The sequence below is a fragment of the Zalophus californianus genome, chromosome X, assembly GCF_009762305.2.
Source record: "Zalophus californianus isolate mZalCal1 chromosome X, mZalCal1.pri.v2, whole genome shotgun sequence".
Classification (NCBI taxonomy): domain Eukaryota; kingdom Metazoa; phylum Chordata; class Mammalia; order Carnivora; family Otariidae; genus Zalophus; species Zalophus californianus.
In genome coordinates, this window is record NC_045612.1 from 96,865,252 (window position 1) to 96,892,617 (window position 27,366).

At 39.3% G+C, this 27,366-nt stretch overlaps 2 protein-coding genes and 1 pseudogene across 6 annotated transcripts in view; all 3 read right to left on the reverse strand.

The window, feature by feature from the left end:
* The window catches only part of PRRG1 (proline rich and Gla domain 1), a 173,105-nt gene that overhangs the window by 20,378 nt on the left and 125,361 nt on the right, over positions 1 to 27,366 (reverse strand). The window lies entirely within an intron of this gene.
* LOC113930275 lies at positions 21,996 to 27,262 on the reverse strand (annotated as a pseudogene).
* On the reverse strand, positions 22,174 to 22,908 carry LOC113930274 (ferritin heavy chain-like). Its single transcript, XM_035725489.1, has one exon. The coding sequence runs from the start codon at positions 22,723 to 22,725 to the stop codon at positions 22,174 to 22,176; it is 552 nt and encodes a 183-aa protein (XP_035581382.1). The 5' UTR covers positions 22,726 to 22,908.

Sequence of the window (27,366 nt, forward strand, 5' to 3'; positions counted from 1 at the left end):
TTTTTACTCAAGGGAATTTTGGAAGTCCTAGGCAGAGCAGTTAGGCAAGAAAAAGAAATAAAAAGCACCCAAAATGGAAAGGAAAAAGCAAAACTGTCAGTATTTGGGGCGCCTGGGTGGCTCAGATGGTTAAGCGTCTGCTTTCAGCTCAGGTCATGATCCCAGAGTCCTGGGATTGAGTCCCGCGTCGGGCTCCCTGCTCCTTCGGAACCTGCTTCTCCCTCTGCCTCTCTCTCTCTTTCTCATGAATAAATAAATAAAATCTTTAAAAAAAAAAACAACTGTATTTGTAGATGACATATTATATATAGAAAACTCTAAAGACTGCCAAAAACCATTAGAACTAGCAAACAAATTCAGTGTAGTTGCAGGATACAAAATCAATATACAAAAATCTGGTGCATTTCTATACACTAATAATTATCAGAAATTAAGGAAACAATCCTATTTATAATTTCACTGAAACGAATAAAATACCTAGGAATAAATTTAACCAAGGAGGTAACCTGTACTCTGAAACCTTTAAGATATTACAGTGTAAGCCCTGACAGTTTTTCCTTTCTATGATGCAAGGATCTGACTTAAGGTTTGACTGCAGAGGGATCCCCTTTAAAGATGGCTATCTTGAATAAATATATTGCCTGCTACACAATTAGATAAAGAGCCAGGCCACCCCCACAACTCTGCTCCTGCTTTCTTTTAGAGATGTTCTCTGATTAGACAACTGACCATTTGGATGGCTTGTTTTCCACTTCCTATGCTTTAAATTCATACTCGTATGTTTTAAATTCGCAGATAAAGAGTGAACACACAAAATCCTAGTCCTGTATTCTCTCTCTCTTCCCATGACCTTGCTGTGTGCTTTCCAGAATCTGTAAGCAATAAATCTTGTTTGTTTCAAAGTTTCTTGATGGTATTGCTGAGGGCGTCTTGCAATCATAATAAAAACCACAAGGGCTGGTCCAGCCTCAATATTACTGATAGGCTGAGATCTGCACACAATTGAGGTAGTCAGCAGGACTTCGTGTTTGCCCGTGCAGTTAAGAGAATGTCCTTTAGCTGCAACTTGCTTAAAAACCACCTAACTCAAGTGGGGAATCTCATCTGAGAAAGGAACACTGCTTCCTGGAGGTCTGCTGCACTGCTCTGTGCTTTCACATATTGCCTCTGTCATGTGTCGCCTGTGGTATGAAACCCAAAATATCACAGCTGCTATAATAATTCAGTGTTCTTCCCAGAGCAGCCTGATGAAGGCCATACGGTCTAACAAGATGATCAGATCATTGATTATAAGGGCCTTAACTGACTATTAATGTGCACAAGGGTCCTCCATGCCTCAGGTCCGAGGAGAGCTAAGTTGGGTGGAGTGGACTGCAAAGCCATTGCCACTGCGCAAGGAGAGGCTGTGGAATAAAGCAGGAGGAAAGGATTCCCGTAATTGAAGAGGATGGGCAGCCTCTGCCTGTAACAGTTGAGTCAGTGGGTTGTGCTTAGAATCTAAGTCCTAACCCAGAGAGCGAAAGAGCCTTGCAACAGGAAACCAGTGGCCCTATGAAAAGGCAAATACAACAGAGGCCTATGGTCTCTATGCTGCCACTTAACACAGTGCTGTTGTTGCTCTTTGTCCTCTGACCTGATGAACTATCACGGGTCAATCCCTGGTTCAAAGTTGCTAAAAAAAAAAAAAAAATTTTCCTGAACATCTATTGCCAGCACCCCCTAAGAACCTCGAGCAAGGAGGTGCATGAGCTCCTTAATAAATGTAGAACCCCATGGAAGATTCCTGGGAATTGCTCAGTGCTCCAGCATACCAACATGCCAAAGCTCTGGCATTACACTCCAGAGGCCCAGGGGCTTTTCCCAAAGACTTTGTGCATATCAGGCTAGTAGAGGTGGACCCAGTTCCTGGACAGGTTGATTGGGACACCCTGGAAAGCAACTGCCTATGAAGGGAGTGCACAGTAACATCATCCAAAACTTACTGGTTAACAACACATAAGATTAAGGGAATGGGAGAAAATGAAGAAGTGGGAACAGATCAGAAACTACCTTAACTGAAATTCAAACCTTTTAAAATATTTTATGCAGCAGGACTGCATAAGACAGAGGGAAGCTGATTGGCTCTTGCAGGTTGTCTTTTGTTTTGGAAGGGGCTATTAATTGTTATTCATGGTGGCCAAAATGTGCCAAATGCTCAGCATCTCTAAAGACCTTAAAATCCACAATCTTCTTAAAGGTCCATCTGAGCTATATGCTTGTTTCCTCTGAGATACCACAGATCCTGAGCCCCTCAGCTTTCCCATGAACGGGGCAAAAAGCAAGAAATGGGATTCATAAGGGGTCCCTAAGACCAAGGAAAAAGCTGACAGGGTTATCAAAGCCTCCAGTGAGAAGGAAAAGAGAAATGAGAAGGCAAATGTCCCTGGAGCCAGAAATTTGTACCAGGGGCCTTCCTCTCCTCACATAGATTTTTTTTTTTACTGCCTGGTGCTATGCCCATCCTTCCAACAGTGATCACTGCTAAGGATCACAGTGAAGGCAAAACACTAAGTGAGGTCTTGTCTCCTGTGGTGCAAAATTGGCATGATCCAATGGGCTTACCATTTCCCTGACTTTAATGACCTAAATAACCCCCTCCTTCAGTTGCAACCCTAAAGATGCCCTATTTGACCCTGAGTCCAGAGAATTCCTTTGACAAGACACTCCTCCTAATTATGGGTCTTCACTACTACATTTTATTAGGATTGCTGAGGTCATCCAAAAGGCACTAAAACTTCTCCCTTGAAGATGTAAATTTTACATGTCTTTGAAATGTAAATACCCAAGGAGGAAAATAAGACACTGCCCTCAATCACCCAAGAATGGAGAGAGTGGAGGAAAGAGGCCTTTTAAAATACAAACTGCTATAAAATCTCCCTTGCCCAAATCTAGTCCATAGCTTCCATAAGATTGCTTGTGAAGGAAAAATACAAATCTTAATAATTTTCTCCACAGGGGCGCCTGGGTGGCTCAGATGGTTAAGTGTCTGCCTTCGGCTCTGGTCATGATCCCAGGGTCCTGGAATCGAGTCCCACTTCAGCCTCCTTGCTCAGCGAGGAGCCTGCTTCTCCCTCTCCCTCTGCCTCTCTCCCTGCTCATGCTCGCTCGCTCTATCTCTGTGTCTCAAATGAATAAATAAAATCTTAAAAAATAATAATTTTCTCCACAAATATTAGTAAAAAGCTTCAGCCACTGATGCAGGTAACTTTAACTTGTTTTGTCTGCCTGAACATAATTTGAATTCAAGTGTTATTATCAATTAGTGGAGTTTGTATTGTACCTGATTCATAGCTAAAAAATTTTTTTAAATATTTTATTTATTTATTTGACAGAGACAGACATAGCGAGAGAGGGAACACAAGCAGGGGGAGTGGGAGAGGGAGAAGCAGGCCCCCCGCTGAGCAGAGAGCCTGATGCGGGGCTTGATCCCAGGACTCTGGGATCATGACCTGAGCTGGAGACAGACGCTTAACGACTGAGCCACCCAGGCGCCCTCATAGCTAAAATTCTGAATGTAAGCTATAGGGTGTCTGTGTTTCTATCTATGTCTGTGGATGTATGATACATATGTGACATATTTTTCTTCCCCTGGATGGTATTGCTAAAATTACTTTTTAAAAAGCTTGATTTAATTGACTCAGAATAAGCAATTATCAAATTTAATATTTCTAAATTCTCCAGAATACAGAAACAAACCCAAATGCTTTAAAATTCATGTGATCTGGGATAATATTTGGTAAATAAAGGCTAGTTTAACTATATTGGTTTAATTAAAATAGAGATGGCATCAGAGTTGTCAGCACTGAATATAATGTAGTCATATTGCTTTTATTTTACCTGAGTTGGTAAGTCAAATAAGCTCACTCTGTATGTTTTGCAAACTTTGTCATGATGGCTGTTTTAATCTCTCAGGAAATTTGCATAAGTAATCTGAATATGACTGTTCAAAACTATGTTAAACATATAATTGGGATAAAAGTTTATAAGTGTACTTTCCAATAATAATGTTTTATGGTATGCCTACTGAAAAATACCCAAATATTTTTGGTAACCTGGAACTTTAGAGTTTTTCTGGGTTAAGTGATGGAAATTCATTGAATATCTAGATCATTTCCAAATAAGATAAAATACTGAAACATTAATTACTAAACATAGATGTATCTACTTTTGGCTCTTGTTACCAAAAGATACTTGGATATGTCAGCAAACATGTCTTGTGCCACATTTTGTCCTCTGAGAAACCACATGCTACCAAAAATAATGAAATCTACTCATAAATTTGCCAATCTATTAAATGTGGTATAACAGTTCACAATTTCTTCTTAGTTTTTTTAGAAGTTAAGGTTTCTAAGGGTTAAGAATTCTAATATATGTAATTAGATCTACTAAAAATAATACAAGAAACATCTCTATGCAAAGACAGTAGGATGTGTATTAGCTAAGAAATGGTATAAAGTATGGGATTAGGGGGAAGTTGGTAGAGTAGGAAGACCCTAAGCTCACCTTGTCCCATGGATACAACTAGATAACACGCATATCAGTGTAAAAACCCAGAAAATGACCCAAACGCTAGCAGAACAAACTCCACAACCAAACGTAGAGAAGAAGCCACATCAAAGAGGGTAGGAAGGGTGGAGATGTGGTAGGGAGCTAAACAGACTGCAAGTGGACCATGGGAGGGAGGGACCCCCAGGCACAGGGAAGGGAGAGAAGGTTACTATACCAGGGAGGCTGTGCAGCAAAAATGATTCTTTATTACATCTGACTTTGAAAACCAGAGGGGCCAAATTTCCTGAGTTTGTAACAATCAGTGGGACCTAAAGCCTAGAATTTTAAAAATCAGTAGGCTTGGCTCTGGGAGAGCCTGGAGGATAAGAGGAAGCTGAGTCCCCACCCTTAAAGAGACAGAACAACAAACAGCCCCCTGAAATACAGCACAGAAGAACTAGTTTGAGAAAAACACCTGAGTCATACAGGAGGGAGAGCTGTTTCCTCATCTCAGAGCATGCCTTGGAGGGGCAGGGATCCCTGAGGGACTTTTCCAAGAACAAAGGAGCTTGGCACGCACCATTTCCCTCCCTCGCCCCCTGGAATAAAACAGCAGGGAGCTGACATTCACTACCCAACTTACTTATACCATGCCCCCAACCCACAGATCCACCCCTTCAAGACAGGCCCACCTCAGTCTGGGGTCTACAAGGCCCCTCCCACAGAACACCTGGGGAGTGCAGAGCTTGCTAACATGGCTGCCCAACCAACCCCCACCTCCCCACACATTGCAGATCTGCCTCTTCCGAAATGCTCCTGGCCAGAGACCATTCAAACCAGGGCCAGAAGCCTGGCAGTGTGCAGGAAGCCCTGACAGGGGCCAATACCACTACAAAGTAACTCCTGCCCTAGGGAGAGGGAAAGACAACTACACATACCAGTCAGACTGTGGACCCAGCAGTGGGCTAGGAGCAGACAGCTGGTCTGATAAAAGCTTATAATGAAAGCTTCTCAGAGGACAATACAGGGTAAACACCCTGCAGTTTGGCGCTACTGCATCTCTGGCAAATGCTTGGTCTGACTCAACTCAAGCCCCAAGCAGCTCCAGACTGTTCCACTAACACCACAGGGACAAAACACTGTCCACAATGGGCAAAGAAAGCCACTGCAGACAACTGGACTGAAGGAGAGCACGGGTCACAAAAGCACAGCATATGCTACACACATAGGAGGCACCCCTGAAGTGTCAGGTTCCAGTAAACAGGGGACAGTGCACTGCAGGGCACTACAAGACCCCTTTTTCATAAGACCACTACTTTCACGAGCAGGAGACATAGCTAACTTTCCTAACAGAAAGAGACCCAGAAAGAGACAAAATGAGGAAACATAGGAATATATCCCAAATGAAAGAACTAGACAAAAGCATAGAGATAAGTAATATGTCTGATAATTTAACGATCATAAAGATACTACTTGATTTGAAAAAGAGTGGAAAAAAATCAGTGACACCCTTAATAAAGAGATACAAAAGAATCAATCAGGAATGAAGAACATAATAAATAAAATTTAAAATACACTAGATGGAATAAACAGATTAGAAGAAGTGAAAGAACAAATCAGGAACCTGGAGGACAGAGTAATGTGGAAAGTAATCAAGCTGAGCAGATGAGGGAAAAAAAAACTAGGCAAAATGAGAATAGACAGGGAACTCAGTGATTCCATCAAGGGTAATAACATTCACATTACAGGGATGCCAGAAAGAAAAGAGAGAAAAGGAGGCGGAAAATTTATTTGAAGAAATAATAGCTGAAAACTTCACAAATCAGGAAGGAAACAGAAATTCAGATGCAGGAAAGAACAGAGAGCCCCCAACAAAATCAACCCAAGGAGTCCACACCAAGACATATAGTAATTAAAATGGCAAAAAGTGGTGATACAGAGAGAATTCTAAAAGCACCAAGAGAAAAGAAAATAGTTAAATACAAGGGGAACCCCATAAGACTATCAGCTGATTTGTCAGCAGAAACCTTGCAGGCCAGAATAAAGTGGCATAATATATTCAAAAAAGCTGAAAGGGAAAAATCTGCAGCCAAGAATATCCAGCAAGGCTACCATTCAGAATATAAGAAAAAGAGTTTCCCAGTCAAACAAAAACTAAAGGAATTCATGACCACTAATCTAGCCATGCAAGAAATGATAAAGGGGACTCTTTGGAAAGGAAGGACTATAAGTAAAAGAAAGGTAGGAAGTACAGAGGCAGTAAAAATAAGTATGTCTATAAAAATCAGTGAAGTGACTCACAAAAGGGTATAAGGTAGGACACCATATACCTAAAACATGGTGAGAGGGAGAGTACTAAAAAATGGGTTCAAACTCAAGCAACCACAAACTTAATACAGACTGCTACAGAAGATGTTATATACTAACCTAATGGTAACACAAATCAAAAACCAGTAATGGAGATGCAAAAAATAAAGACAAAGGAATCCAAGTCTATCATTAAAGAGAGCCAACTAATCATGAGAGAAGCAAGGGGAGAATCGGACAGAGAAGAACTACAAAAAACAACCATAAAACATGTAACAAAATGGCAATAAATACATACCTATCAGTAATTACTTTGAATGTAAATGGACTGAATGCTCAAATAAAAGACAGGGTGATGAAATGGATAAAAAAACAAGATCCATTTATACACTGCCTACAGGAGACTCATTTCAGACCTAAAGACACATGCAAACTGGAAGTGAAATGATGAAGAAATATTTACCATGCAAATGGCTGTGAAAAGAAAGCTGGGGGTAGCAATACTTATATTGGACAAAATAGACTTTAAAAAAAAGACCCTAACAAGAGACAAAGAAGAATACTATATACTCATTAAGGGGACAATCCAACGAGAAGATATAACAATTTTAAATATTCATGCCCTCAACACGGAAGCACCCAGTACATAAAATAGTTAAATATAAAGGAATTAATTGATAGTAATACAATAATAGTAGGGGACTATAACACCCCACTTATATCAATGGACAGATCATCCAAACAGAAAATCAACAAGGAAAACAGTACCTTTGAATGACACATTGGACCAGATGGATTTAACAGCTATACTGAGAATGTTTCATTCTAAAACAGCAGAATACACCTTCTCTGCAAGTGCACATGGAACATTCTCCATAATAGATCACATAATAGGCCACAAAACAAGCCTCAACAAACTCAAAAAGATCAGAGTCATACCATGCCTCTCTTATGACTACAAGGCTATGAAACTAGAAATCGACCACAAGAAAAAATCTGGAAAGAGTACAAATACATGGAGGTTAAATAACATGCTACTAAACAATCAAGGGTCAACCATGAAATCAAAGAAAAAATAAAAAAATACATGGACACAAATGAAGATGAAAACCCAACAGTCCAAAAATCTTTCAGATGCAGCAAAAACCATAATAAAAGGGAAGTTTATAGCAATACAGGCCTACCTCAAGAAGAAAAATCTCAAAAATCCTAACTTTACACCTAAAGGAGCAGAAAAAAAAAAAGAAAAAGCAAAACCCAAAACCAGTATAAGGAAGGAAATAATAATGATTAGAGCAGAAACAAATTATATAGAAACTAAAAAAAACCCCAACAGAACAGAGCAACGAAACCAGGAGCTGGTTCTTTGAAGGAAAAAAAAATCAACAAAACTGACAAACCCTTAGCCAGACTCAACAAGAGAAAGAGAGTAAAGGACTCAAATCAACAAAATCAGAAATGAAAGAGGTGAAAAAACAGACACCAGAGAAATACAAAGGGTTGTAAGAGAACATTATGAAAAATTATATCCCATCAAATTGGACAAACTACAGGAAATAAATTCCTACAAACATAAAACCTACCAAAAATGAAGTAGGAAGAAATAGAAAATTTGAACAGACCAATTACCAGCAAGGAAATTGGATCAGTAATCAAAAAACTCAACAAACAAAAGCCACAACAGATGGCTTCACAGGTGAATTCTTTTTTTTTTTTTTTTAAATATTTTATTGGGCGCCTGGGTGGCTCAGTTGGTTAAGCGACTGCCTTCAGCTCAGGTCATGATCCCGGAGTCCCCAGATCCAGTCCCACATCAGGCTCCCTGCTCAGCAGGGGGAGAGAGAGAGAGAGACTGTGAGCAGGAGGAGGAGCAGAGGGAGAGGGAGACTCTCCAGCAGACTGAGCACAGAGCCCATTGATCCCACGACCACGAGATCATGACCTGAGCCGAAACCAAAAGTCGGACACTTAACCAACTGAGCCACCAAGGTGCCCTGGCTTCACAAGTGAATTCTACCAGACATTTAAGGAAGAGTTAATACCTATTCTTCTCAAACCATTCCAAAAAATCGAAGAGGAAGGAAAACTTCCAAATTCATTCTATGAGGCCAGTATTACTCTGATACCAAAACCAGATAAAGACACCACAAAAAAAGAGAACTACAGGCCAGTATCTCTGATGAACATATATGCAAAAATCCTCAACACAATATTAACAAACCGAATCCAACAATGTATTAAAAAAAATCATTCCCCATGATCATGTGGGATTTATTCCTGGGTTGCAAAAGGGTGGTTCAATATTCGCAAATCAATCAAAGTGATACATTACATCAATAAGAGAAAAGGATAAAAACCATATGATCATTTCAATAAATGCAGAAAAAGCACTTGCCAAAGTACAACATTAATTCATGATAGAAACCGTCAACAAAGTAGGTTTAGAGGGAACATACCTCAACATAATAAAAGCCATCTATGAAAAACCCACAGCTAACATCAAACTCAATGGTGAAAAACTGAGAGCTTTTCCCCTAAGATCAAGAACAACACAGGGATGTCCACTCTCACTTTTATTCTACACTGTACTGGAAGTCCTAGCCATAGGAAGGAGACAAGAAAAAAGGAATAAAATGCATCTAAATTGGTAAGGAAGAAGTAAAGCTTTCACTATCTGCAGATGACAAGATACTATATATAGAAAACCCTAAAAACTCCACCAAAATACTACTAGAACAGACATGAATTCAGTAAGGCTGCGGGATACAAAATCAAAGTACAGAAATCCATTGCATTTCTATACATTAATAATGAAATATCAGAAAGAGAAATCAAGAATGGATAAAGAAGATGTGGTATATATATACAATGGAATATTTTGCAGCCATCAAAAGGAATGAAATCTTGCCATTTGCAATGACATGGATGGAGCTGGAGAGTGTTATGCTGAGTGAAATAAGTCAATCCGAGAAAGACATGTATCATATGACCTCACTGATATGAAGAATTCTTAATCTCAAGAAACAAACTGAGGGTTGCTGGAGTGGTCGGGGGGTGGGAGGGATGGGGTGGCTGGGTGATAGACACTGGGGAGGGTATGTGCTACGGTGAGCACTGTGAATTGTGCAAGACTGTTGAATCACAGATCTGTACCTCTGAAACAAATAATACATTATATGTTAAAAAAAAAAAAGAGCAGGAGGGGAAGAATGAAGGGGGGGAAATTGGAGGGGGACATGAACCATGAGAGACGATGGACTCTGAAAAACAGAGGATTCTAGAGGGGAGGGGGGTGGGGGGATGAGTTAGCCTGGTGATGGGTATTAAAGAGGGCACGTTCTGCATGGAGCACTGGGTGTTATATGCAAACAATGAATCATGGAACACTACATCAAAAACTAATGATGTAATGTATGGTGATTAACATAATAAAAAAATAAAGGGTATAAAAAAAGAAAAGAAAGAGAAATCAAAACAATCCCATTTATAATTGCACTAAAAATAGTAAAATACATAGAGATAAAGTTAAACAAGGAAGTGAAAGATTTGTGCTCTGAAAAATATAAAATATTTATGAAAGAAATTAAAGATGACACAAATGGAAGGACATTCCATGCTCATGGGTTAGAAGAACAAATATTGTTAAAATGTCCATTCTACCCAAAGCAATGTATAGATTTAATGTAATCCCTACCAAAATACCAACAGTATTTTTCACAGAACTAAAACAAACAATCCTAAAATGTTTATGGAACTAACAAAAGACCCCAAATAGCCAAAACAATCTTGAAAAGGAAGAACAAAACTGGAGGTATCACAATTACAGATTTGAAGTTATATTATATAGCTGTAGTAATCTTAACAGGATGGTACTGGCATGACAACAGATACATAGATCAATGAATAGAAAGCCCAGAAATAAACCCATGTTATGGTCAATTACTCTTTGACAAAGGATGCAAGAATATGTAATGGGTTCAACAAATGGTGCTGGGAAAACTGACCACTTTCTTTCACCATATACAAAAATGAACTCAAAATGGATTAAGGACCTAAATCTGAGACCTGAAATCATAAAAATCCTAGAAGAGGGCACAGGCTGTTATTTCTCTGACATGGGCCATAACGTCTTTCTAGATATGTCTCCTGAGGCAAAGGAAATAAAAGCAAAAATAAACTATTGGGACTATGTCAAAATAAAAAGCTTTTGCACAGCAAACAACCAACAAAACTAAAAGACAACCTACTGGATGGGAGAAGATATTCACAAATGATGTATTTGATAAAGGGGGAGTATAAAGAACTGTATAAAGAACTTACACAACTCAACACCAAAAAACCAAGTAATCCAGTTAAGACATGAACAGACATTTCTCCAAAGAAGACATCCAGATGGCCAGCAGACACATGAAAAGATGTATAACATCACTAGTTACCATGGAAATGCAAATCAAAACTACAATGAGATATTACCTCACACCTGTCAAAATGACTAAAATTAAAAATAAAAGAAACAAGTGTTGGTGAGGATGTACAGAAACAGGAACCCTCATGCACTGTTGGAAATGCAAACTATTGCAGCCACTGTAGAAAACAGTATGGAGGGTCTTCAAAAATTAAAAATAGAATTACCATATGATCCAATAATTCCACTATTGGGTATTTACAAAAACATTATTTCAAAGAGACATGCACCCCTATGTATTGCAGCATTATTTACAATAGCCAATATATGGAAAAAACCCAAGTGGTCACTGACAGATGAATGGATAAAGATGTGGTACATAAATAATAGGGTATTACTCAGCCATAAAAGAGAATGAAATCTTAGGGCACCTGGGTGGCGCTGTCAGTTGAGCATCTGACTCATGATTTCAGCTTAGGTCATGATCTCAGGGTTGTGAGATCAAGCCAAACAAAAAAAAAAACAGACTCTTAACTATAGAGAATAGATAGTTACCAGTGGGGAGGGGGAGGGGGAGGATGGATGGAATAGGTAAAGGGGGATTAAGAGTATACTTATCGGGATGAACACTGAGTAATGTATGAAATTGTTGAATCACTATATTATACACCTAAAAATAACATTGTATGTTAAATATACTGGAATTAAAAAAAAGTTAAAAAGTGAGTGTGTGTGCACATATCCAACATCAATGGAAATTAGATAAGGTTCTCAAGTCTTTCTAAATATTTGTTAATTCAATGATAGTTTCTGAAGTTACAATAAGTTTTTAGTGTGTTTCTTCCAGTACGTTCATAAGGATATAACTGGGTAAGTTGTTTAAGTCTGAGCATGAGTATTATTTTCCAGCATCCCAGGTTATCCCAATGTATTGCCATAGTTGAAAACCGGGATGATAAAGCAGTGATTCAAAAACATCAGGGTGCATATTCATTACCTGCGGTCTTATTAAAATGGAGATTCTGATACTGTAGGTCTGGGATGGGGCTTGGGATTTTGCATTTGTAACAGGCTCTCAGGTGATTGCTTGCCATAGAGCATACTTTGAGGAGCAAGGTGCTCACACTGGTTTGACTGCCTGGAATGCCTAGGTACTGCCCCCAGAGGCACGCAATTGGTCTGGGATGTAGCCTGGTGGTAATTCTAATGTGTAATGAAGCTTGAGAATCTCAATGGCAACGTGCATTATGATTTATCAGTTTTAGTTATAATTTTGTCAGTAGCTCTAATGTGATCCCCTTTGCCCACTGCCCAACCTTCCTCTTATGTCAAACTCTTTAATCCATTTTCAGTTGATTTTTGTCTCTGGTGTAATACAGAGTTCCATTTTCATTCAACCCATATGGATGTCTAATTTTCCAAACACTATTTCCCAGACTTTCCCAACACTATTTCCCAGACTATACATTCCCCACTGTGTATTTGGGCACCCCTGTTGAAGATCATTTGAGTGTGTATCTGTGGGTTTATTTCTGGGCTCTCAATTCAGTTCTATTGTTTATCTGTCTTTATGCCAGTACCATACTGTTTTTATTACTGTAAGTTTGTAAGATGTTTTTATTTCAGGAAGTATGAGGCCTCCAGCTTTGTTCTTTTTTCTCAAGATTGTTTGGCCATTGGGGCCTTTTGTGGTTCTAAATGAATTTAAGAGGAATTAATACCAATCCTTCTCAAAGTCTTCCAAGAAACTGAAGAAGAGGGGACCCTTCCAGACTCATTTTATGAGGCCAGTATTATTCTGATTGCAAAGCCAGAAAAAGACACTACAATAAAAGAAAACTACATGCCAATATTTCTGATGAATATAGATGCAACAAACCTCAACAAGTGGGATTTATCCTTGGGGCATGAGGATAGTTAAACATATGATAATCAATGTGAACAAAACATTGCTGAAAAAATTAAAGAAACAAGTAAATGTAAAGACAGATCATGTTCATGGAATAGAAGGCTTAATACTGTTAAAATACCTGTGCTACCCAAAACAACCTACAGATTCAATGTTATCCCGATCAAAATCCCAAAGCCATTTTTTTACAGAAATAAAAGCATCTATCTTTAAAAAGAGAGGAGACCCAGATAATTTTAATGTGAATTCTACTAAATCTTCTTAGAACAAGAAAACCTATAATATGAAAACTATTCCAGAGCATATAAAATGAAAAAAAAAAAAAAAAAAAAACCTCTCAATTTGTTTTACAGGGCCAGAATAACCCTAATACCAAAACAGGACAAAGATGGTACTCACACACCTGAAAAGAAAACTATGTGTTAAGGTAGAGAAATGCGAAATCCTAAATAGAAATATTAGCAAGAGTGATGTCAGCATCATGGTGTAGTAAGACAGCTCTTATTTTTGTACTGCCCCACCCCAACCATCATTTGGCATCCATCCACAGACAGAAGTGCCTTTGTGGGAGCTATGGAATGATCCAGCTCCATATGCCAAATGACTCAGAAGGAATCTGGAATCTCAACCACTTGTGCACTGGGTAAAGGCATATAGACTTTGTTCCCAGCTATGGAACATGTAGTGGCCTGTAAACTGGTTCCAGTCCATCCTGGCTAGAGTTCAGGAGACCCTGGAAAACAATGATTTACATAAGCATCCACAGATTAGAAAGGCTTTGTATAAGTTCAGGTTTCCAGAGAACTTCTGTACACCACTGGTACAAAATACAAATTTGGGACACACTGGGGAGAAGTACCCAATCTTCAGCTACATGACTGGGAATCAGGAAGAAGCTGGGAGAGCCAGCAAATAAGACTCTCAGAGGGTATTAAGGGGACATGGGTCAACCAACCATGTCTTACATTTCATCAAGAAGCCTGCCCATGAGTTGCTGATAAAACCCACAGATGACCTCAACTGGCCCATGCATACCCCTAGCACTCAGAATGCTTCCACCACAAACCTCTGCCACGCTGTGGTCAGCTTCCTGTGTACGCTCCTCTCACTTTGGTCTTCCAAAAAGTGGCACTATAGCTCAAATTTGTGGTCTCTGACTTGCAGATTCTGGTGGTTTTCTGTGCCTCCTCATTAGCACATTCATATCAGCAGTGACAAAAGTGAGCTTTGGGAAATGGCTAGTTACCACAAACTTAAGCTTTAGTACCAGTCTTTGGAAAACAAAAGTGAGAATGTCAACTCCTGGCCTGGTGCATTGCAGGATGGAGAGAAGGCATAAGAGAGAGCTTAAGAATTCTGCCACAAGAGGGAGTAAGAAGTGGAGAGCAGCTGTATCCATAGAAAGTCTGAGAAAGTCTCAGAATCACTATCAAGACTAATGGCAAGTATTTCTCTCCTGAAGGCAGTTAGTAAAGACTGTAAAAGATTGCTACTTCAAATGAGAACAGAGCAATGCAAAACTTCAAGGAACGTGACAAAAATCAAGGAAACATGACACAACCAAAGGATACAATAATCTTCCAGCAACCAACCCCAAAGACACAAAGGAAAAAACTGTATTAGATACAAAAAAAAAAAAAAATTATGATAAGAGTCAAAGGATACCACTACAAATAGTCATCAAATTACAAAGGAACACACCAAGAGAGAAAACAAGGAACAAAGGATCTACAAAACAGAAAACAATGAACAAAATGGCAATAGTAAGACCTTACTTATCAATAATTATTTTAAATTTAAAAGGATTAAATTCTCTAATCAAAAGACACAGAATGGCTGAAGGGATAAAAAAAAAAAAAAACAAGGTCCAATGATAAACTGCCTATAAGAGACTTATTTTAGGGGTGCCTAGCTGGCACAGTCAGAGGAGTGTGCAAGTCTTGATCTCAGAGTCGTAAGTTTGAGCCCCATAATGGGTGTACAGATTACTTAAAAATAAAATCTTTTTTATTCTTTCATTTATTTTTGAGAAGAGAGAGCATGTGCACAAGAGTGGGGAGGAGGAGGGGCAGAGAGAGAGGGAGAGAGAATCTTAAGCAGGCTCCACGCACAGTGCAGAGACTGATGTGGGCTCGAGACCACGACCTGAGCCAAAATTAAGAGTTCGAAGCTTAATGAACCACCCAGGTGCCCCCAAAATAAAACCTTTTTTTAAAAAGGCTTATTTTAGCTTTAAGGACACATGTAGAGAGTGAATAAATGGAAAAAAGACATTTCAAGCAAAAGAAAGCAGGGACAGCTATACTTCTATCACACAAAACAGATTTGAAGCTAAAAATGATCAACACAAAGAAAGTCGTTATAAAAAGATAAAGGGATCAATCCATAAAGAAGATATATGTAAATATTTAGGCACCCAACAATAGAACACCTAAATATATAAACCAAATACTAACAACTAAAAGGAGAAATAAACAGCAATACAAAAAGCTGGGAATTTTAAGCTTCTACTATCAAAAATGCATAGGTCATCCAGACCAAAAAAAAAAAAAAAAGATGGACTTGAACTACACTTTAGACCACATGGACCTAACAGAAATCTACAGAACATTCCATCCAAAAACAATATACATCCTTCTCAAGTGCACACAACATTCTCTGAATAGACCACGTGATAGGTCATGTAACAATTTTTAGCAAATTTAAGACCAAAATCACACCAAGTATCTTTTTTTTTTTTAAGATTTATTTATTTATTTTAGAGAAAGAGAAAGAGAGAGAGCATGAGCAGGAAGGGGAGAGGGAGAGAGAGTCTCAAGTGGACTCCCTGTTGAGCAGAGAGCCCAATGCAGGGCGCGATCCCAGTACTCTGAGATCATGACTTAAGTCGAAACCAAAGAGTTGGCTGCTTCACCAACTGCGCCACCTAGGCGCCCCACCAAGTATCTTTTCTGAACACAACTGTATGAAGCTAGAAGTCAACAAAAGGAAAGCTGGGAAATTCACAAATATGTGGAAATTAAAAAAACATATTCCTTGGCGTGCCTGGCTAACTCAGTACGTGGAGTGTGCAACTCTTGATCTCTGGATTGTAAGTTCGAGCCCCACGTTGGGTGTAGAGATTAATTAAAAATAAAAACTTAACAACAACAAAAGAACACACTCCTGAGCAACCAGTGGGTCAAAGGAGAATTCAAAAGGGAATCAGAATAAGATCTTGAATTAAACAAAAAAGGAAACACAACATACAAAAAAAATGGGATGCAGGAAAAGCAGTTCTAAGAGGCAAGTATATACTGATAAATGCCTACATCAAGAAAAAAAAATCAAGATAAAAAGATCTTAAATAAACAACTTTACATACCAAGGAACTAGAAAAAGAACACACCAAGCCCAAAGTTAGCACAAGAAAGGAAATAAAAAAACACCATAGGAGAAAAACATGAAATAGAGACCAGAAAAAAAATTTAAAAAGATCAAGAAAATTAACAGCTGGTTTTTGAAAGGATAAATAAAATCAAAGGGTCAGAAGACCTCTCTGGCATTCTTCAACCACCTTTGATTTTCTTAAAATTCACTTGCTCATTCATTCATTCATTAATTCATTCATCTATACTTGCAGTTTTCAAGCCTTTGGGGGAAAAGTGCTCATCCCTTCTGTCAGGAGATCTTCAAGCAAGAACAATTGCCCGTTGCATGGAGTCGGTGGCAACAGTTGCTGTCCGTGGTGATGCTTACTCTGAGTCCCTGCTAATACTCCTGTAGTTGGCTTCAGTTGGGCACCTTCTCACAGAAGTACTTTCTATGGATTTAGGAAAGACTGGTCCCAAGTGCAGGAAATAGGTTTTGTTGCTGGAATATTACAGATGTATCTGAGATCACGAGACCCATTTTCCACATTCAAATCAGTACTTACAGATCAACATGAACTTTGTCCTCCAATAGTTACTCGGCAGGACACTCCCAAGATACTGCTATTATTCTGAAAGTTAATAAAAATTGCCTTTTTATTTATTTTGGAATGTTATTTATTTTGGAATGTTTTTTGAAGATTTTTTAAATTTATAAATGTAGATATTACATTATAGAATGTTCAGAAAATAAAGAAATGAAAATTTTTAAAAAATCAATAAACTTTGGCTAGACTAAGAAAAAAAGATTCAAACAAACAAAATCAGAAATAAAAGAGACAATTACAACAGAAATACAAATGAACTGAAGAGACCGCTCCAAACAATTACAGTTGACACTTAAACATAAGTTTGAACTGCAAAAGTCCACTTATATGTGGACTTTTTACAGTACTAAGTGTAATTTTCTCTTCCTTATGATTTTCTTAGTAACATTTTATTTTCTCTACCTTATTGTAAGAATACAGCATTATAATGCACATAGCATAAAAATATGTGTTAATCAGCTATTTATGTTATTGGTAAGGCTTCTGGTTAATAGTAGGCTATTAGTAGTAAGGTTTCTGGGGAGCCAAAAGTTATACTCAGATTTTTGACTGCACAGGGGGCTGGTGCACCTAACTCCCATTCAACTGTAGGCACCAACAAATTGGACAAACTAGAAAAACTGGATAATTTCTGAGAAACATACAACCTACCAAAACAGAAACATGACGAACTAGAAAATCCAAACAGACCAATTACTAGTAATGAAATTGAATCAGTAATCAAAAACCTCCCAACAAACAAAAGTCCAGTACCAGTTTTACCAGTGGATTCTGACAAACATTTAAAAAAGAATACAAATTCTTTTCAAACAATTCCAAAAAAATATGATAGAACACTTCCAAATTCATTTTACAAGGCCAACATTTTGATACTAAAGCCAGACAAGGATACCACAAGAAAATTACAAGCCAATATCTCTGATAAATATAGATGTAAAACTCAACAAAATACTAGCAAACCAAATTAAACAAAACTTTAATAGGATTATATACCATTATCAAGGGGCATTTATTCCAGGGATGCAAGGATGGTTCAACACCCATAAATCAATCAATGTAATACACCACTTTAACAAAATGAAGGATAAAAATCATGATCATTTCAACAGATGCAGAAAAAAGGATCCGGCAAAATTCAACATCTATTTATGATAAAAAAACTCTCAGCAAATTGAGTATAAAAAGATACCTCAAAATAAAGGTCACAGAGGACAAGCTGTGACATCCACAATGGTGAAAGCTTTTCCTCTAAGATCAGGAATGAGGCAAAGGTGCCCACTCTCACCACTCATATTAATCATAGCACTGGAAGTCCTAGCCAGAGCATTCAGGCAAGGAACAGAAATAAAAGACATCCATATTAGAAAGGAAAAAGTCAAATTATCTTTGCAGATAATATACTTTTAGATCTAGAAAGTCTTAAAGACTCCACCAAAAACCTGTCAGAAATAATTAATGAATTTAGAAAAGTTACAGGTTACAAAAACACAGCTGCATTTCTACATACTAATAACAAGAAAAAGAAATAAAGAAAACAATCCCATTTACATTAGCATCAAAAACAATAAAATATTAGGGATAAATTTAACCAAGATCTGTACATTGAAAACTTTAAGAATTTCATGAAAGAAATTAAAGATGACACAGATAAATAGAAAGATATCCTGTGTTCATTGATCAGAAGAATTGATATGGTTAAAATGTCTGTACTCCCCAAAGTCATCTATAGATTCACTGTAAACCCTATCAAAATTCCAATGGCATTCTTTACAGAAATAGAAAAACATTCCTAAAATTCCTATGGAGCTACAAAAGACCCTGAATATCCAAAGAAAGAACATAGCTGGAGGCATTGTACTTCCTGAATTCAAACAATAATGCAAAACCTTATAAAGCAAAACAGTGTGGTACTGGCATGAAAAAAGACACATAGTCCAATGGAACATAATCAAAAGCTCAGAAATAAACTCACACATAAATGGTCAACTAATATTTGACAGGGGAGCAAGGAATACTCAGTGGGGAAAGGATAGTGTCTTTGATAAACTGTGGTGGGAAAACTGAATAACCACATGCAGAAGAATGAAACTGTACCCCTATCTTATACCATACACAAAAATTAACTCAAAAAGGATTAAAGACTTTAACCTAAGACCTGAAGCCATAAAACTCCCAGGAGGTAACATAGGAAAAAGGTTGATATTGGTCCTGGAAATGATTTTCTGGATATGACACCCAAAGCACAAGCAACAAAAGCAAAAAATAAATCAGTGGGACTATATTAATCTAAAAAACTTCTGCAGAGCAAAAGAAACAATCAGTGAAACAAAAAGGCAAACTATGGAATAGAAGACAGTATCTGGAAAGCATATACCTGATAAGGGATTAATATCCAAAATATATAAAGAACTTACACAACCCAATTAAAAAATGGGCCGAGAACCTGAAAAGACATTTTTCCAAAGAAGACATACAGATGGCTAACAGGTATATGAAAAGGTGCTCAACATCACTAGTTATCAGGGAAATGCAAATCAAAGTCACAATGAGATATCACCTCACATGTGTTAGAATGGCTATCACTAAAAAGACAAGAAATATCAAGTGCTGGCAAGGATGTGGAGAAAAGGAAACTCTTGTGTACTGTTGGTGGGAGTATAAACTGATACAGCCAGTATGGAAAACAGTATGGACATTCCTCAAAAAATTAAAAATAGAACTGCTATTTGATCCAGCAATTTATTTTCTGGGTATTTATCCCAAAGAAATGAAAACAGGATCTCAAAGAGATAACTGCTTCCCAATGTTCACTGCAACATTATTCACAATAGGCCACATATGGAAACAACCTAAGTGTTGGTCAGTGGGTAGATGGATAAAGAAGATGTGGGGTGTGTGTGTGTGTGTGTGTGTGTGTGTGTGTGTGTGTGTGTGTGTGTGTGTGTGTGTGTGTGTGTGTGTGTGTGTGTGTGTGTGTGTGTGTGTATAAAACAGAATATTATTCTGCAATAAGAAAGAAATGCTGCCATTTGCAACAACTTGGATGAAACTTGAGGACATTATGTGAAATAAGTCAGAAAAAGACAAATACTGTATCAATTTATCAATCAAAAATATATCAATTATATAAGGAACTCAAAAAAGCCAAACTCAGCAACATAGAGTAGAATGGTAGTTACCACAGGCTGGGGGTTGGAGAAAATGGGGAGATATTGATCAAATGGTACAAACTATAGAGATCTAATGTATAGTATGGCCATTATAGTTAACAATATTATATCTTTGAATATTGCTAAGAGAATAAACCTTAAGTAATCTCATCACCAAAAAGAAATGGTAATTATATGAAGTGATGGAGGTTTTTTCTAAGGTTTTGGTGGCAATCATTTCCCAACATATAAGTGTATCAAATCAGCACGCTGTATACCTTAAAATTACACAATGTTGTATCTCTTAAATTATATCTTAAAAAAATTGTAGTAAAACAAATCAACAGTGACCAAATAAGTTTCATTCCAGGAATAAAAAAATAATTCCACACAGGAAAATCTATTAATGTAATTCAGAACATTAGTAGATTAAAGGAGAAAATATATAAAATAATAGTATTTGGATTATACTATTTTAAAAAAAATTATTTCTCGATTATTGTCTACTCTCTCTCTGAACAACCCCTTGTTTTCTCCTTCTGGAATTTCTTCTGAGAGGTTGTTATTGTACAAGGTCCTTCTATGACTATGAATTATTATTGTTATGAATTATTTCTTTCTTGGAGATTGAATCTACTTCATATTATTAAATATTTTGATGTTTAGCATCTTTGTTAAATTTTCAACTCTTATACTGAGTAGGGTCTTCTCTCTAAACCAAACTATTAGAAAGTGTACATAAAAACCCATAACTGGAGGTTTTGTATTGGCAGCATGCATACCTGGCACTGATGGCCATTTGAAATCACACCTGTGTCTCTATATAGAGACCTAAGTCTAAAACACAGTTCCATATTAACAGACTGACAAGGGTGAACCTGCCAAGCAGATAATCTACTATGCCAGTTTCCAGGGCCCCCAAGTTGTTACTGAGAAACAATAAACAATAACATTTGCATGACTTAATGAGCTAAAAACGATTCAGATAAAGTTGAAGACTCCATTTATTTTAATCCCTGCCCAATCCCATTTTTCACTTCTTTCCCAGAAGCAACTAGTATTACGAATTCTAGACCATGTTTTTTTCTATACTTTTGTCATACACATCCATCTATAGCAACCAGGGCTCCAAACCACCCATCTTACCCCATCCCACATAACCACACTATTTATAAGGGAAAGCAGAAGTTTCCTAATGACAATATGCATGTTCTGCAAAGGGGGTCCAAAGGCAATCACTCTCATATCTTGGGGAAGCCAGCCTAATATTCAGTTTCTCTTATCACTGTTGCCCATGATGAGCTTGTCAAAGAGGTATCCTGCCATGGCTTCTGGAGTCCCTTTCTTGCTATCTAGAATTAACAAACATTAGTATTTACATATTTTAACAAACTAAAAGTTTTCAGGTAAAGCTGAAGACCTCCTTTACTTTAATCCCTGCCCAAACCCATTTCCATCACTCTTTCCCCAGATCAACCCCAATCATAATTTTCAGGCCAAATTTTTATACTTTTACTATGCACAGGCTCCCACATTCATCAGGGCCCTAGATCACCCACCCCACACTGTTTATAAGGGTAAGATTAATTTTTTGTTTTCCACAGTCCCATGAAATATCTTCTCCCTCCATCTTCAGAGGTCCTGAGCTGCATGTAGATGGGGTTGGGTGGGTGGAGAGATTCCTGAATACCTGTTTTAAAACTTCAAAGGTGAGAGATATGCATACAAATCAACCAGAGACCTTTATTTATTTAAGAACCAAATAACTTTATTGAAACCAAATTAACTTTATTTATGGCAGAACTGGAAGAAAAAAACTGGAACGTTTTGCAAAGGCAATACTGCAATATGCAGGCTCGGCATGGTGACCAGGGAAAGTCACCATGCACCCTGTGGCTATAAGGGAAACAGTCCCAACTCAGTTCTTTTTGTCGCTGTCGCCCAGGGTGAGCTTGTCAAAGAGGTACTCTGCCATGCCGGCTTCCGGGGCCCCCATCTTGCTCAGGTTGGTGACATAGGCCCCCAGCTCTTTGATGGACTTGACTTGCTCATGCAGGTAGTGGCTCTCGAGGAAGTCGCACAGGTGGGCGTCGCTCTTGTCGGTGGCCAGCTGGTGCAGGTCGAGCAGGCTCTGGTTCACGCTCTTCTCCAGGTGCAGGGCGCACTCCATGGCCTTCAGGCCGCTCTCCCAGTCGTCGCGGTCCGGCTTCTTGATGTCACGGAGGCGGATGCGGCCCCCGCGCTGGTTCTGCAGCTGCATCAGCTTCTCGGCATGCTCGGTCTCCTCGCGGGACTGGCGCAGGAAGAACTGGGCGAAGTTCTTCAAGGCCACGTCGTCGCGGTCGAAGTAGAAGGCCATGGACAGGTACACGTAGGAGGCGTAGAGCTCCAGGTTGATCTGGCTGTTAATGGCGGCCTCGCAGTCGGGGTGGTAGTTCTGGCGCACTTGTGAGAGCGGTGCGGTGGCCATGGCTGGCGGTCCGGGCACCAAGAGGAAGGTGACCGTGGTGGGAAGCGAGGGCTGCAGGGCCACAGGCAGTGGCGACAGGTCTGCAGTGTGTTTTCAAGCTATAGGCGAAGAAGAAAGCCTTGCGCAGCTCTCTGTGATGGCGCTGGAATGAGGTCCGTTACTCTGCAGTTGGGAGGTTGGATCTGTTAGGCGAGGGGGCGTGGTCACGCAATCAGGAGCGGCTTAGGGGCAGGGCGCCGCATTCAACGTTCCATCTGAGTCTGCGTGAGGCGGGAGGCGCAGGGCAATTCTGAGTGTCTTTTTTTTTTTTTTTAAGCTTTATTTATTTTAGAGAGATTGAGAGAAAGAGAGAGAGAGCAGGGTGTGGGTGGGTGGGAGTGGGGTGAGGGCCGGAGGGAGAGAGAATCTTAAGCAGACTGTGTTCAGTGCCCAGCCCGACCCGGGGCTCAGTCTCACCACCCTGAGATCAGGACCTGAGCAGAAACCAAGAATTCCCCACTTAACCAACTGGGCCACCCAGGCGCCCTGGTGCAGGGTGTCTTGAGGCCATTTTTTAAAATAACAATTCTAGGGGTGCCTGGGTGGCTCAGTTAGTTAAGCACCCAACTTTTGATTTCGGCTCAGGTTGTGATCTCAGGGTTGTGAGGTCCGACTCTGTGCTGGGCATGGAGCCTGCTTAGGATTCTCTCTTCCTCTTGCTCTGCCCCCCCCCCAAAAGAAGAATGAAATAACTCTATCAAGATACAATTCATACACTATAAAATTCAACTTTTGAAAGTGAACATTTGCTTGCTTTTTAGTATATTCATAGTGTTGTGCAACCATTACCACAATCTAATTTCACATTTTCATCGCACCAAAATGAAATTGGCTACCCATAAGCAGTCATTCCCCAGACCTACCACTCATTCATTTTCTGTCTCTATAGATTTGCCTATTCTGGACATTTCAAATAAATGGAATCATGCAGTATGTGACCTTTTGTACCTGATTTCTTTACTTAGCATAATGTTCCTAATCTTCCTTTTTTAATTGCTGAATAGTATTCCATAATATCTATAAGCACATTTTATGTATCCTTTCATCAGTTGATGGACATTTGGGTTGTTTCCATTTTGTGAGTATGAAGAGTGTTGCTATGAATATTTGTTTGTAGGGATTTGTGTAGAAATAATTTTATTTTCTTGGGACTATACCTGGGAATAGAATTGCTAGGTCATATGACAACTTTATGTTTAATATTTTGAGGAACTGCCAAATATTTTCCAAAGTGGCTATACCATTTTACATTTCCACCAACGATGTGTGAAGCTGCCAACACTGTTGTTGTGTCTTTTTTTAATTTTACTCATCTTAGTGGATACAAAGTAGTATCACATTGTGGTTTTGATTTGCATTTCTCCAATGATTAATGATGTTGAGCATCTTTGTATGTACTTATTGGCCATTTGTATATCTTCTTTTTCTCTTTTCTTTTTTTAAATGTTAATTCCAGCATGGCTACCATACACTGTTATATTAGTTTCAGGTGTACAATATTGTGGTTCAACAATTCTATACATTACTCAGTGCTCATCATGATTAAGTGCGCTCTTAATCCCCATCACCTATTTCCCCCATCCCCCCAACCACCTCCCCTCTGGTAACCGTCTGTTTGTTCTCTATAGTGCAGAGTCTGCTTTTTGGTTTGTCTCTTTTTTTTCCCCTTCGTTTGTTTGTTTCCTAAATTCCACATGAGTGAAATCATATGGTATTTGTCTTTCCTTGACTGACTTATTTTGCTTAGCATTATACCCTCTAGATACATCCATGTTGCTGCAAATGGCAAGATTTCATTCTTTTTTATGGCTGAGTAATGTTTGTGTGTGTGTGTGTGTGTGTGTGTGTGTGTGTGTGTGTGTGTGTGTGTATCACATCTTCTTTATCCATTCATCAGTTAATGGAGATGGGCTGTTTCCATAATTTGGCTATTGTAGATAATGTTGGTCTAAACATCAGGGTGCAGGTATTCCTTTGCATTAGTATTTTTGTATTCTTTGAGTAAATACTTAGTAGTGCAAGGGTAGGGTAGTTCATAGGGTAGTTCTATTTTTAAGTTTTTGAGGAACCTCCATTATGTTTTCCAGAGTGGCTGCATCAGTTTGCATTCCCACCAACAATGCAAGAGGGTAGCCCTTTCTCCACATCCTCACTAACACCGGTTGTTTCTTGTATTCTTGATTTTAGCCATTCTGACAGGTATGGTATCTCATTGTGGTTTTGATTTGTTTTAACCTGATGATCACCGATGTTGAGCATCTTTTCATATGTCTTTTGGCCATCTATATATCTTCTTTGGAAAAACGTCTATCCATGTCTTCTGCCCATTTCTTAACTGGATTATGTGAGGTTTTTTGGTGCTGAGTTGTATATGTTCTTTATATATTTTGGATACTAACCCTTTATCAGATAATGTCATTTGCAAATATCTTCTCTAGTTTAGGAGGTTGTCTTTTAGTTTTGCTGATTGTTTCCTTTGCTCTGCTTTTTATTTTGATGTAGTCCCAATAGTTTGTTTTTGTTTTGGTTTCCCTTCCATCAAGAGACATATCAAGAAAAATGTTGCCATGTCCAATGTCAGAGAAATTACTGCCTATGCTCCTCTCTGGGATTTTTGTGGTTTCAGGTCTCACATTTAGGTCTTTAATTCATTTTGAGTTTATTTTTGTGCAAGGTGTAAAAAAGTGGTCCAGTTTCATTCTTTTGCATGTAGCTGACTAGTTTTCCCAGCACTGTTTGTTGAAGAGACTGTCTTTTTCCCATCGCATATTCTTGTTTCCTTTGTTGAAGATTAATTGACCATATAATCACGGTTTAATTTCTGGGCTCCCTGTCCTCTTCCATTGATCTATATGTCTGTTTTTGTGTCAGTACCATACTGTTTGATTACTGTAGCTTTGTAGTATATCTTAAAATCTGAGATTGTAATACCTCCAGTTTTCTTCTTCTATTTCAAGATTGCTTTGGCTATTTGGGGTCTTTTGTGGTTCCATACAAACTTTAGGATTGTTTGTTCTAGTTCTGTGAAAAATCCTGTTGGTATTTTGACAGGGATGGCATTAAATCTATAGATTGCTTTGGGTAGTATGGACATTTTAACACTATTTGTCCTTCTAATCCATTAGCATGGAATATCTTTCCATTTGTTTATGTCGTCTCTGATTTCTTTCTTCCTTTTTTTTATGTAGGCTCCATACCCAGAGTGGAGCCCAATGCGGGGCTTGAGCTCAGGATCCTGAGATCAAGGTCTGAGTTGAAATCAAGAGTTGGATGCTTAACCAACCAAGCCACCCAGGCACCCCTTGTCTCTGATTTCCTTCATTAGTGTTTTATAGTTTTCAGAGTACACAAAGAGATACTCTGCCAAGCTGGCTTCTGGTGTCCCCATCATGCCACCCAGTTAACAAAATTTAACATTTGCATATATCAGTAAACTAAAAATTTTCAAGTAAAATTTAAGAACCCTTTATTTTAATGCCTGCCCGATCCCATTCCCTCCACTTTCTCCAGAGGCAACCCCAATTGTGACTGTCAGGTCATGTTTTTATACTTTTACCATGCACTGGCTCCCACATTCACCAGGGCTCCACCTCACCCCACCCCACCCCATTCCACCCCACCCCCATATGCCTACATCATTTATAAAGGGAAGATTGATTTTGTGTTTTCCAGGATCCCATAGAATACCTTCTCCCTCCATCTCTGGAGATCCTGAGCCGTGTGTGGTTGGGGCATGGGTGGGTGGAGGGACTGCTGGAAAGGCGAGAGATTTGGACACGAATCAACCAGAGAACTTTAACAAATAATTTTATTGGAAGAAATGGCAAAACTGGAAGAAAAAACCTGGAACGTTTTGCAAAGGCAATACTGCAATATGCAGGCTCGGCATGGTGATCAGGGAAAGTCACCATGCACCCTGTGGCTATAGGGGAAACAGTCCCAACTCAGTTCTTTTTGTCGCTGTCGCCCAGGGTGAGCTTGTCAAAGAGGTACTCTGCCATGCCGGCTTCCGGGGCCCCCATCTTGCTCAGGTTGGTGACATAGCCCCCCAGCTCTTTGATGGACTTGACTTGCTCGTGCACTCCATGGCCTTCAGGCCGCTCTCCCAGTCGTCGTGGTCCGGCTTCTTGATGTCACGGTGACAGATGCGGCCCCCGCGCTGGTTCTGCAGCTGCATCAGCTTCTCGGTCTCCTCGCGGGACTGGCGCAGGAAGAACTGGGTGAAGTTCTTCAAGGCCACGTCGTCACGGTCGAAGTAGAAGGCCATGGACAGGTACACATAGGAGGTGTAGAGCTCCAGGTTGATCTGGCTGTTGATGGCGGCCTCGCAGTTGGGGTGGTAGTTCTGGTGCACTTGTGAGACAGGCACAGTGGCCATGGCTGATGGCCCAGGCACCAAGGCAAAGGCAAAGACCGCCCGGAAGCGAGGGCTGCAGAGCAGGCAGCGGCGGGGCCGAGGGTGGTGGCGGCCTCGGAGATTTCCCAGCCTGAGTGGCTAGGGAGGCTGGAGGCAGAATCAGTGACAGTTGGAGACCTCAGGAAACTGTCAGTTGGAATGTTGTGCGAGCTCTGGGATGGGACCTGAAATGGGGTCCAGGGAAG

Excerpts from the sequence above, each read along its gene's own strand:
- LOC113930274 (XM_035725489.1), bottom strand. The coding sequence starts at position 22,725 with ATGGCCACCGCACCGCTCTCACAAGTGCGCCAGAACTACCACCCCGAC.